Here is a 13759-nt window from a genome sequence, read left to right as displayed (position 1 = left end):
ATAAAATGTTCTTTTTCTTATTTATTATCTTGTTTATGCATTCTGTATAGTCTCGTTTATTGTGTGTATTTTGCTTTTTATTTGCTTAGAAAAAAATTAGTGAAAAATTATTGATGAACTTTACAATCACAATTGAGCAGCTGCTACAATATTAGCTGTACAAAAACAGAAACAGCATTACAATTAATTACAAGCATTATATTATATATCAGAAGTGCATATTTTCGCGGATTATTTGTTACATATAAATTTGATATTTTTTTTCGTTTGCTTTTCTCTTTTTTATTATAATACAATAACTTAAGTAATTCTTTTCAAATATAACTTTCATATGATTTAGTGTAAAAAATACATAGATACTATTAACATCGTCATAAGTGATATTCATACTATCTCCAACTTTAAAATCATTGTTATTGTTAGTATTCATTGAGGAACATAACAATAAAATGTATATGTATACAACTAATATGCGGAATTGATACTATATTTAATAAAATGTGTAATTCATATTTTCATAATGAATACATATGTTTCCAGGTAAATACATATGCCCTATTCATGACATCCTTTGATCAAAACTTTCGTTTTACTTTTGTCAGGAAAACCAGTTATGAATACTAATATTTTTACAAAAAATTAAACATTAAGTTTTTGTATATAATTTAATTAAAAGAAAAATGAAGTTTTCAATTTTTCTAATGTTTAAAAAATATGTACTTCCTTTTAGTGTCTTATCTTTACATGATTCTAATAATCTTATGAATTGAAAAAGAAATAAAAAGAAAAAGAGAACAAAGAAAGTTCATTTCAAAATCACGTAATGAAATGTGTTATTTAAGAATTTCTATCTATATTTTTTAACAGAACACATATTAAAATTATTTTCGAAAACAAAGATAAGCGACTGCAAGTTGCATGTTTATAACGAAACATTTGCAAGCATATACATGATTAAAATTACGGCTGTAGTTAGTCAAACTAGCTGTACAATCACGTTTAGGTTTACAAAATATTGCAATCTTCACAATTAGCATGTCCAGTCTTCGTAAATATTACTGCACATCGCATAAATTTCTTATGTATTATCGATTCATAGTAATTATTCGTCGATGTTGAAATACGCTCTAGAAAACATGTGACATCATGAATAATACATACTCATTGTAAGAGCTACATTTGACGTATTTCTTTAAATTATATACTCAATCGATATAAATTACCGCTCCAATTGAGCTGCAGCAATTTATTATTCTAATAGACTAACAGCTAATTAGCTCGAATTAAAATCATTAACTTGACCTATTTAAAGAGTTCTTTTAAAGTTTAAAACTCTTTCCTTTCTTTATTTTTTAATAATTGCAACAAACTACTCTCTTAGAAAAAGATTTATTTATTAAATAAATTGAATAAATTGCTCCATCTTTTTTCAACATTTAGTAACATTCTTAGGTATTGTGGAGCCATGGATTTAAACGTTTCGAAGAAAGACTATAATCACAGTTAAGAGAGGAGGAAATGTTGAATAAAAGATGATTCATAAATAATAGGAGATCTAGTAATAACATCGTGGCAAGTTATCGTGCGTAGAGTGTATGCAAAGAATAAAAAAAAAAGAACAAAGCTATGAAATAATGTTTAATAAAACAAAAACAAAGGCTTAATTAACGAAATGGTGAAAACACTTTTTTTTAAACAACAACTTTTATCTTCCAATGCATTCCATATAGTTATGCTCATAGCACAGTGAATTCAACATTCACCATATTTGATGCATTCTTTTTCAGTTTTTTGTTATTTTAATTGAAACTGCTTCATTAATATGTTAGTCTACTGCTAGATATTTGCAAAATTTCATAGAATCCCAGTAAAATATATAGGAAAAGATGTAGAGAACATACACAAAAAAGAATATACTCAAACATAAAAAGATCCAGGGTGTTTGGAAAGCAAATCGAAAATTTTATTTATGAATTATCTTGTAAATATTTTATAATAATTTTTGTTATGCAACAATTTCGTACTGTTTAATTACATTCCCCTTCAATTAAAGTATAATAAGCAACGAATCTATAAACAAGATGTTAATGTTTTGCTATTTTGCGAAGAAATATGAAGAAGGTTATAAAAAGTAATTGTATGGCTGCGTTTCAAACATCCTGAATATAATATAAAACAGGAATATGTAGACAATTCTTTTGTGATAATGGGCGTTAAGTATTACATCACGTAGAACAGTACATAATGTTTCTTTGGGTCTCATTATATTCAGCTACAAAGATTTTACATGGCAGGATCAAATAACCGAGATTTAAAAAAAAAATTATACTTTTCTAAACTAATGCGCTATATTTATAAATACCTTACTGTTTCTTGACACAAAAGCATTTTTTTATTTAGTAATAAAATATGCTTTTAAATAAATTCTTACTCTTGAGAGACGTAAAAGCAGTGAAAAACAGTGCTTTCAAAAATATTTGTTAAATAACTGTCACTGAGTGACAAAATATTTACAAATTTCACAAATAGAATCCATTGTTGCAGTATAGTGGAATCAATCATCAGTATATATGATTGATCCAGCCATTACGTAAAATCCCTGTCGATTCGAAAGGGAGAACTTCCATGATGTATAAAATATCATTGCATGTTCATTACAGTCTCTTAATCCATCGTATACAAAGCGTAGATTTACCTTTTGTTAACATGATCATAATATTAAAACCGCGCACTATCTGGTTGAAGAACCGAATACATAAACGCATTTCCAACCATCCTATGTCAAACGTCGCTTTCTTACTATAGAGTCGTATAAATTATATGAGTGGCTGCCTAATTTCATTTTTCTTCGTGTGATGAAAATCTAATTGTAAATTTTAATGGCCTTTTCGAGGTAGTTGATACGAGAGCGCTTTGGCGCTTTGTTGACGTGTTCTAGGCCGAGCCAAGGCCTAAGTGGCGATGTGCCTGCGTTTAAAAATGGATAAACTACAAAATTTATTTTTCATCAACGTCAATTTAAAGTTTTTACTGTAAAATTATTCGCTACTTCACCTATTTTAATATTTTCTATCAAAACTTTGACGTTTGTATTTATATGCATGTGTGAGTGTATGTATTTTTTTTTATTTGTATCTTTTTTATTTGAACACTTACTTTGATTTGGATGAATACGGAAATCTGCAAGGTCCATGCAGTATTCTGGCGAGTCCATAATAAAGTGTGGTTTACCCATCGTCACCACCGCGAACTTAAACTTCAAAGTTTTTTTATGAATTCTCATAGAATATCAAATAAAATTAGATTAGGATGCCTACCTTTTCAAATTCTTTTTCTTGTACCCCCAACTTCTTCAATAGTCTTTCTTTCATCTTTGGAAAAGGCTCGCCCTGTAAACACACAAACGATGAAAATACAAACAATGTAAAATTATAAAATTAAAATATTTACTTGAAAAAACATCTTTTCATATTTTACTATACTTACATGTTTGATTTTAAAGAAAAAGGGAATACCAAATGTTGAAAAAATATCCTTGTGGAAATGGGCAACAGGAACCAACATTTCATCTTCTGCTAAATTTAACTCATCATTTGGAATTTCTTCTATCCTGTATAATTTTGTGCCAGATGTATTTAAATTATCTAAAGGTACATCTTCCCTTGGTCCAGGCGAAAGTTTACTAGAATTAATTTCTAATATCCTTAATTTTCCAGATCCGTTTTCTGATAATTCTACTTGTTTTTTAGCTTCTTCCAGCAGTGTTGCTACTGTTCCATTTTTGTTAGGATAAAGAATAATTTCCTTCTCTTCTTTAAGAGACGGACCAACCCATATACATTTGAACTGCTTTTTGTTTTCGAGTTCATTTACTCTAATACTAAGTTGCTGATAATATAACTTTTTTGCTTTAGGTTTACAATAAGAAACTAAATCTTTCAACGAACCTTCAAATGTGCATTTTAGTGGGTGACCAGGTGAATCTTTGTAGCTGCAAATGTAATAAGAAATATTTGTATATATAATATAGACGTATAAAAGTATATAAAATTGCATAGTTATATATTATATATATTCTTACGTTTGACATTTAAAGAATTGCAAAAGATAAGGATCTGTACCAAGTCTCTGTGCCACAGCTCTTGCCATTTGGTCATATGTCATTCTTAATGAAAGTTCCATTGTAAAACCAGTATCATTAGGAATTGTTTTATCACAAAATGTAACTTCCACTCTATGAAATAGGTCTCTGAAATATAACAAAAATTTTTGTATAAAGATATTTGTATAAATATCAAATTTTACAAATGTTTCTCAACTTACTTGAAGTATTCTCTACATGTTGGAAGCTCATACATTTGATTGTCACCCTCTTTTTGAAAAACAATTATATCTCCATCCATTAATTCCTCAAGGACTTTCTCTAATGGTTCTGTTAAGTTGTCTATCTTTTCTACCAAGTTTGGTTTGATTTCTTCGTAAAGAGCCAATTCTGTATCAGGTGGGAAACCGGCTCTTTCATTTAAGATTGGTATAAGTTCCTCTGCACAAAACCGTGATAACAATTATTTTCCACTGTTATGAAGATATAAATCTATTATATTTTATAATATATAAATTTGTTTCTTAATCTCTGACAATAACATTATAGCAAAAAATGAAATTAAAGAAAGGAAGTTATTTAAAATAAAACTTACGGACTTTAGCTGTGACAGGCATATAATGATGTCCGCAGTAATGAATCTTCTTATTTTTGGGATCGTATAATTTAAAAAATAGCAGAACATCAGTGTCTTTATCGAAAGGTGGCAATGCTGTTAGATCAGAATCTGGAGGAACAAGTTCAACAAACACGTTCCAAACATTTGGGTTCTCTGCGCATTGGTAAATGGATTTTTGTAGGTCATTTTCTAATTCAATTGGCATTGGTCTACAAGTCTGGTTTGAACGCACATTTAACGGCCACAAACGAATTTGTTCTATTGGATATTTCTGTAGAAAAAAATCCCATAAAATTAATTATTTAGATTCTGTATCCTTCAATTTGATAAAATAGTTGTTTCACTTTTAAGTACAATTTTTTTAATCACCTACCGTGTTTGTAGATGATCACAATAATATAATATATAACCAATTAGTAGCACATATTATGAAGTCACACCAATATTTCAATATCAAATAATTAAAAATATCGATAAAATAAAATATCGATAGTAGCATATTTTAATACAATATGATGAGAGTAATAGCATGAAAAATTTGTCAACACTTACCAAGCTATCACTCAGCAATTCGAGAAACTCGTGCAAGGTACACTGCTTACGTACGCGAAATACACGATACAAAGCATGCTCTGGATCATATAAGTCATTCCCTTGGTGACCGTCAAAATTATCCTCAAGAAGGACGTTGACGGTTATATACAAGTATGCTTCTGTTCTTTCCTTTCTTCGTATTTGTTCCAGCCTCTTCTCCTCTTGCAGCCTCTCCACCAGCTAGACCAACAAAATTAAAATTATCCATATATGTACTAAATTCATCTCATTGGTAATTTTTCCTCATCTGTCTTCTAAAATTTAAACTTTTAGAAAAGCAGTGTGCTAGTATCATGCTTTTGAGATTCGAGAACAAATAGTATTCGAAACATCAAAAGAATGAATTTTGTTTTGTCCTTTATATAATTTTAATTTTGTTCATCTGCCGCAATACAGACTACTAAGTCAAACAATTACACAATGAAAATTATTCAGCTGTAAATGATGGTTTCATGTAATGTACTTCAAATTAATGCAAACAATTAGAAAATATATAAAATACATAAAATACTAATAAATTTTTACACAGGGATGATGTTTTAAATAATTAAATAATGATTTATGAAATGTACTAAATTTTTGTTTCATAGTTCTAAAAAATAAATTTCCTATTATCTTCGTTTTGTCTACTACATTTTGATTAAAGTATAAAACACAATGTTATATTATATATTTCTTTGAAATCAAGAATCATACAATGTTAATAATTGATATTTGCAGATCTTAGACTATCATACCTGTGTGCTATGAATATTTACAAAAATACATGACCATCATTTATGCTAAATAATAAAAAGAATGTAATGTATAACTATAGTAGTGTGGAGATGCTTTACATATTGAATTACTGTCATGCGGATGTTTTAAATAATAAAACAACTACATTTTTAACAAGTAAAAAGTAAAAATGGTAACAAATTAACTAATATGATTTTTAGTGTTTGAAATTCTCTAGTATTCAACAGTTTATTCTATATTTTTTCATTCATTTTATGCCTAAGATAAAGAGTAATATATATATATATATATATTATATATTATATATATATATAGGTATTTTATAGTTATTATGAAATATTCACTTTGTTCATGAGGCATTGAATTTTTTCTATTTATTAATACGTAACAACAAATAAATAGATAGCATCTGTTGATGGTCATACTGACTATGAACATTGACAAAATTTAATGAATTAACGACTCGATTAATTGATTCAGACCTCATTACAAGGTTCAATATCCTAATTTTATTATTAACGTTGATTCAAAGTGTTAATTCGTGAAAATCATAGATTTAATAATATAAATCACATTTCACCTCACTCACTAAACGATCTTCATTAAATAACAAATACACCTTAGAAGACGTATTAAGGAAGTAGCAGACATTAATAAATCCTACTTATTGTTCATTTTCTCTTTTTCCCACAGCATTATCTATTTCATGAGTTATAACTCATTATTTTAAATCAGATTTTGAATAATTATCTCACTCTATTAACTAATAAGTCTTTCTTGCCTGTACTTTTGTTATAATTATTCACACATTTCAACCTATTCTGCGATATGTCTGTGCATTTGTTACCCAAAGCTTTAGAATACTACAATACAATTATTTTTTTTAGGTATAATATCATACAATATTTATTACAATAAACATTTCAAACTGATTCTAAGGCTCACCATGATAATAGCCTAATAATCAGATTTTATGCCAACCCGATTTCAATTTTTGTATAGTACCTGAAGTGCAACGCGTACATTAATTATAGCTGTTTAACCTTCAATCAACTAATATATAATTAATATAAAATTTTTAAGTAACGAGAAAAATAAATTAAAAGAATCAACAAAGATCTAATTTTTACATGACTCAATCGTCCATACAAAAAAAATCCTCTGTCAAAAAGATTAAAATACGTTCATTTGAATAAAACAAATCTCTATATAACATTAACTAATAAAAATCTATTGATAATATACATATTAGATAACTGTAATACAACATTTTATATTGATTAACTGTCATTTTCAAACCAAATATCTTTGTATATAGACATCAATTCAATATAACGTAATGAAATATTTTTTTTTCTCCTTTCTTTTTTAAATATGTAATAAATATCAGCAAAGTAATGCGCGCGTAACACTTTTAAGTCACATAAGAGTGACGTATTACATACAACATGCTGTATCTGAAAATGGACACAATGTATACAATATCAACATTTGGTGATATAACAGCCTGTAGCTGATAACGCTATAAATTTCTGGTTATTAAAAAATATTAAGAGAAATTTTATAACAAATATTTGAAAATATATATATGTATGTATAGGTGCTAAAAAAAATATTAATTTATTAAATTTAATTTGTAGATATTATTTTCTGATTAATTCACATATCCAAAATATTGAATCTATTCAAATACGTTCCTATGTTATTGAACTTATTTCATCCTTGTATATAACTTGATGTAATGTTTTATGAATTTGATGATTTTATATGTTATGAGCTAATTAGCTCAAGACATATTTAAGAAATGGGAAGTTTTATTGGAAAAGAATTCAACCAATTTGCAACTCTTTCCATCTCTTCAAAAATCATGAATATAGAGATTTGGATTTCGAGAATTTTGCGTGCACGGACGAAGAGTCGTAGTCTCTGTATGTGAGTCTTTGATTGAGTCAGTCGCGTCTTTGTCACGTTCATGGTCGCTCAACTCCTGGGAAAGCTCTCTTTGTAGGACGTTTCTGACCTCTTGAGGTATATCCTCTTCCTTGACTTCTTGTAGGACGTTTTCCAGCTCAGAGTCCCTTATGTACACCAACATATAGGCGTTCGTACAATGCTTGACAGCTATAGACATATCCTCATCTTGACCACCATAATTGTGTTCAATAGCTTCTTGTTTCGTACACCTTGAGACGACATCATCGTCGAATTTGCACCACTGTTTCAGAATTGAGTATACACAATCAATGATATTTGCATATAATTATTTAAAATTATTTAAATAGAAAATGACATTATGTTTAAAAGAAATACATAATTATTTCTAACTAAATTAGAATAAAATAATTAGAATAAAATAATTAGAATAAAAAATGCACATACTTTTCCATCACCAGCTGGGTTGATAAATACAACATAATGCCCACCATGATTATCCCCACTGTGTACTAAGACTGCGTGCAATGTATAATCTGCACTTGTTGCTTCTTTATTTTGTAAATATTTGCCAAGGCTTATTTTTTCATAGAATTCAAACCTTAATGAAATTTAATATATATAGACATAAAGATCGCAAATATGAAAAAATAGATTCTATGTATTAAGATTATAATTTTTTTTGTTATTTCTTACCTATCATTAAATTTTACAGAACAATCTGTAACTGGATCATATTGAAATCGCATTAAATGTAAATGCAACACTGGTGGAAATGATGAAAAGATAACACCCTTTTCTGCCTCTTGCAATCCATTCTCCCCCGCATCATATTTATTATCACCATCCAGACTTTCAGTACTCACATAATCATTAAAAGACTCATAAACTAAAGTTAATTTTTACATAATATAAAATTTTATAAATAATACGCAAAACATGAAATTTTTATGTATTTAATAAGAAATATTTCTTCGTATACTTACTATTTTTCTTTCCTTTTATATTTAACTGTATATCATAGAAAGTTTCAACTCTAGTTGATTTGTAATCAATATTTTTACATTTGATAAATGAGACCATTTTTCCTTCAAATAATTTTGGCACTGTACCTTCTACACATGTACCTTTCATTTTACTTTCCAACTTGTCTAAAAGCTAAAGCAATTATTAGTAAAGAAAAACTCTTATCATTGATAAATAAAGCTTAAAATACTACAGATTATTGTTAAGGATTTTATAAATAGTAGTAAGTACATTAATTCCTTACCACTCGTAAAAATTCTTGTACATCATGTTGCATGAATGAATCCAATGTTTCCCAACCAAAGCTTTTGGTTAATTTTTTTGTACCTACTGGCTTATCAGAGAACTGTAATTCATGAAATACCCTTTGTAAAGCCAAAGCAACACTTTTGCTAGAATCATCACTTTCTGTTGGCATTTTGTAAACTGCTTTACGTAACTAGAAACATAAAGGATAAATACCTAAATATTTATATTACAATCACAAAAAGTTTAAGATCTAGAAAGTAAAGAATATTAATTAGTTTTTAGTTTAAAAAATACAACAAATTTTATTTTACTTCTGTTAATCTGATAATTTCATAATATCCATCACTATCAATGTTTCTTTAGAAATTTGTATTAACATAATATACACAGCACATACTCATACAAATAACAATTATAGTTAATATTTAAGTTTTGAAATACTCGAAATGAATTTATTAACCTACCTGATTCGTAAAATACAAAGTTTGAAGTAAAGAGTTCATATAGCATGTAGCACCTTGATTTTTTAAGCCTACAAATCCTGTATGCTTTTTACTATCCCAGCTGACACCATGTGGAGCATCAGCCATGACATGAACCTATTTAAAAAGAATTAATGTTATAAAATTAGCTATAAACGTGTATGTTTACAGAAAATATTTACGAAACAAATGGATTGAAACTTAATATTTATATAATATTTCATAAACCTCCTCAGAGAATTAAATTATAACATAACCAGAAAATTGGAAATTTTTAAAAATTTTTGATTGAAGATAGCCTAAAATAAAAGTAATGAATAACTATAAATTTTTATATCAAATTAAACAAAATATTTCTCTATTACTCTTTGATTTAAAAAATCTAATATCACACTAACCTCAAGTGTAATAGAATCATCTTTAATAAAACCTTTATCAGGATCCAGGACATCCTGCCATGTCATAAAATGACTAAATCCCCAATCATTTTCTTTACTATAGAAGAGATGTTGAATTTCTAAAATAAGAATACAGAATCATAATATTAACTAAATTAAAATTTAATGAAACAAAACAATCTTCAGTAAAAATAAAATATTAGTATATGAAAATATATACTAACTTCTACTAAATGGTTCCTGTCCTTCCTTACAAGAAAGTAATCGAAGATCTGCAACTGCATAGCAACTCCATGATGATTCACTTTCTCCATTACATTGCAGAAAAAAACCAAGAGATTTCTGAGGAGCTCTATCTTGTGTCTGACTTGACCTTGGCATTATCATTATTTTCCATGGTAAATTACGAACGTAACATGGAGGTGACAACTGGGTTTCTTTCATTTTAGAAAGATTTTCCACTGTATAACGAAATGTTGCCTCTGATCTTGCTTCATCTAAATAAAAAGATATTGAGATTTATAATTAATGATGTGCATTTCAATTTTTATAATTGCAACATTAGATTACATCTCATTATAATATTCTTACTCATCATAACTTATTATAACTTTTATAACAACTTTTAATATCTATTATGTATCTATATACCACAATTTTTAAGTTCCCTTTAATCGCTAATTGAATTTAATTACTAATAAAATTTAAGTAAGCTGTCACTGTTAGCAAACATTTATGCCTTTTATTAAGATTTTAATGCTAATATTGTGTTTAATTTGTAAGAAAGGTGGTATCAATAAAATAATCTTTTTTTTAATATTTTTCTCCTACCTTCCTCCATCTCTTGATCTTGAACTATACAAGCTAATTCTGATTCTCCGTTCATAGGACTAGTATCATTACCATCTCCTCCACCATCATTTGGTGTTTCTAGAAGGTTAAGACATCTATTACTGCAAAATTTTTAAAAGCTGCTTTTTGAAAAAAGCTTTCATAACAATTTTAGCAATAAATTAGACGGATAACATTACATTTTACAATGAATTATGCGCTGTTTTGTATATAATATATAAATTTTTAACAGTATTTTTGTATTTTATAAACAGTACCAAAGGAATGTTGTATATTTGAGCTGTTTGAATTGTAGATTATCCACAATACTAATATATAAAAGTAAAAAATTTACTTAATGTTTTATAATAAACTTAAAAAAGTGATTTACAGAAATATCCATGTAGTAATTTATACACATAAAACTTGATGAAAAATGCTGTGTCAAATTCCAGTCATTGTGTCATAATTAGAAAACAAATGAATGTTTTCATCAAATGAAGGTCTGCTTATAACCATATATTTATAAGTTGTTAAAAAGAGTATATATACATTCAGTAACTTAACATTAAGTGTTTAAAGTATTTATATAGATATGTAGAGAAACAAAAAATAACAGTACATTTAAAATATATTTAGAATCTTACTTTTCTTTGTCAAGTTAATATAATTTGCGTGATTATATACAACATACATACTATATTGGCGCGCGCGCGCGCGCGCATGTGTGTGTGTTACGTATTATACATATATATTAAATACATATCCCATTGCAATATTTTCTATAATGAAAATTTTAATAGACATCAACACATAGATTTTGATTCTTTTTGAATATATAAACTGCATGACTATGCAACAAACCAATCAAGTAGTATAGAATCAAAACTATCCCAAATGTAGCATAATATAACACAAATTATCGAAATCATATAAATATGTCACATATTTTTAACTCTAAAACCAACATAATTTTTATCTTATATTCTAATTAACGCTATTTTTGACTAAAATACGTACATACGTAAAGAAAGTTCACTGTAAAATGTTCGTATCAACGTATAAAGTTCGAAATAATTTCCCATAACCTTCAAAGCAAAAATCAAAACATATAAAACTAATAGAAAAAACTAGAAAAATTTCAATGAAATGAAACAGATGAGGGTAACCCGTACCTCCTTCTTGTGTATCCATTTCTTCGACTTCATTGACCTGAACCGGTGCCAGGTTGAGCTGTTTAAGATTTTCCTGATCGTTAACGTGGTTCATCGCAATGCCGATATTGATGGTCGTCTTGATTGCGCCGGGAACCTCGGAGGCGGCTTCCGCCGTCGAGGTTACTTCTGAAGTTAATTTAACTGATGCAACTGCAGACGAGTTTCGAGTAAAAATGGACTGTTGTCGTTCGACGGGTTGATTATTCTCGTCAGGGACGGAAGATTTTTGCTCGAGCGAATGTTGCTGATTTAGTTGTTCGATTCCAATCGCAACCGGGCTCGCGTCACTACTACGACTCGAGAACGACGTCTTTTTGCCACTCGACGATGGTTGATATTTACTTGCGATGAGACCAATTTCTGCAGCTCTCAAGTGCCCCCGCTTTTTCGGGGGACGCCCACAGCATATATTCCACCCTTGCGAGATATCCTCGTAATTTCTACGTTGTCTCTGCTCTTGTCGCCACTATTTCTCTCCTTATTCTCGAACCTATCTTCCTCGCACTTTTCACTATGTATCACCTCGCTCTTTCTCGACCGATCCGAGGAACGGTTTCCGCACCGCGGGACCGGCGCGCTACTAATCGTCAAACTTACGTACTTCTTGCAAACCACCAATCTACTATATTTCGATCTTACTATTTCATCCAGCCTCTGGCAACGATCACCTTTACAACCAAATCTTTCGTACAGTGTTTCCAGCTTTTTAACCTGATCACTGATACACTCAGCTGATCTTTTCACGGACGAAGCAGGACGATCTGCTTCGATGATAGTCTTTCAGACCTCTTTTACGCGAAAATAAACAAAATGGCGACAAACCACACTGTTCTACTGCCTGCCTGTCTGTTCTGCATACAATTCATACAAGTCACGAAATTTTCAACGTCTTTTAGATAGCACACTCGATGCTACCTTTTGTCTTGTCAACGCGGCAAATATAAATAACTACAAACCAGGGTTAGATCAATTACTTACTAAAATCCAGTCTTAGATTCAATTCTATCTGTATTTTTTGAAAAATATTATTCTATACCATTGTTCTTATATTTAAGTTTATAGTTAAGTATAGTAAATGATATATGATATAGTACATTGATACAATAAATTCTAAATAAATTATTATGAAAATAATTCATAGTCGTATGTGCTGTTTTCTGTTTATAATATTATTTATTTAATAAAATAACTCTACCAAAAAATGGATAAATATAGTGAAATATATGTTAAGAATTTCGAAAAGTTATATAATATTCAATCCATATTCAACCGATGATAAAATTTTACTTTATATTTGAAGATGAAGTTCCAGTTTACAAGAAACAATGTCTTTTAATAAATTGTGATTATACAAATAACTTTAGTAATTTATAATAAAATAAAATAAAATTAGTTATCATCATCATATGTTACACTTAACAGCTTAACCTACATCTTTGTACTTTATACGACTATGTACATTTATTTATTTAATTATACAACTGCATATAACTAATTAAATCAGTTTCAACAGCTTTACAATAATATTGTTGTCTTTAGATTGACAAACATTTCTTTTCGAAAATGTAACA

The 13759-nt window shown here is 28.5% G+C and overlaps 1 protein-coding gene across 4 annotated transcripts; it reads right to left on the bottom strand.

The window, feature by feature from the left end:
* LOC117214508 (ubiquitin carboxyl-terminal hydrolase 7) lies at positions 1-13054 on the bottom strand. 4 transcript variants are annotated; one of them, XM_033460675.1, is made up of 18 exons: positions 12147-13054; positions 10972-11070; positions 10365-10637; positions 10141-10259; positions 9725-9859; positions 9256-9450; positions 8972-9143; positions 8682-8874; positions 8433-8586; positions 8074-8268; positions 5274-5495; positions 4698-4992; positions 4324-4543; positions 4082-4249; positions 3487-3991; positions 3318-3389; positions 3157-3256; positions 1-2988 (listed from the first exon to the last, which is right to left on the bottom strand). In XM_033460675.1, exons 1-18 carry the CDS (start codon positions 12238-12240, stop codon positions 2864-2866), a joined length of 3336 nt encoding a protein of 1111 aa, XP_033316566.1. In that variant the 5' UTR covers positions 12241-13054; the 3' UTR covers positions 1-2863. The 4 variants fall into 4 exon arrangements, with proteins under 4 accessions (XP_033316566.1, XP_033316576.1, XP_033316574.1 ...); XM_033460685.1 differs by having other exon boundaries at positions 1-2967; XM_033460683.1 differs by having other exon boundaries at positions 3157-3250.
* Between the last annotated feature and the right edge of the window lie 705 nt (positions 13055-13759).

This window comes from Bombus bifarius, unplaced genomic scaffold (genome assembly GCF_011952205.1).
Source record: "Bombus bifarius isolate JDL3187 unplaced genomic scaffold, Bbif_JDL3187 scf7180000007970, whole genome shotgun sequence".
NCBI lineage: Eukaryota > Metazoa > Arthropoda > Insecta > Hymenoptera > Apidae > Bombus > Bombus bifarius.
The sequence above is the reverse complement of the archived record's forward strand: the minus strand, read 5'-3'. Positions and strand labels throughout refer to the sequence as shown.

Coding starts and splice junctions, on each gene's coding strand:
- LOC117214508 (XM_033460675.1), bottom strand. CDS start 12,240: ATGAACCACGTTAACGATCAGGAAAATCTTAAACAGCTCAACCTGGCA. Junction 9,451..9,724: donor CTTTGTATTTTACGAATCAG/GTAGGTTAATAA, acceptor TTATGTTTCTAG/TTACGTAAAGCAGTTTACAA. Junction 3,992..4,081: donor CAATTCTTTAAATGTCAAAC/GTAAGAATATAT, acceptor TTACATTTGCAG/CTACAAAGATTCACCTGGTC.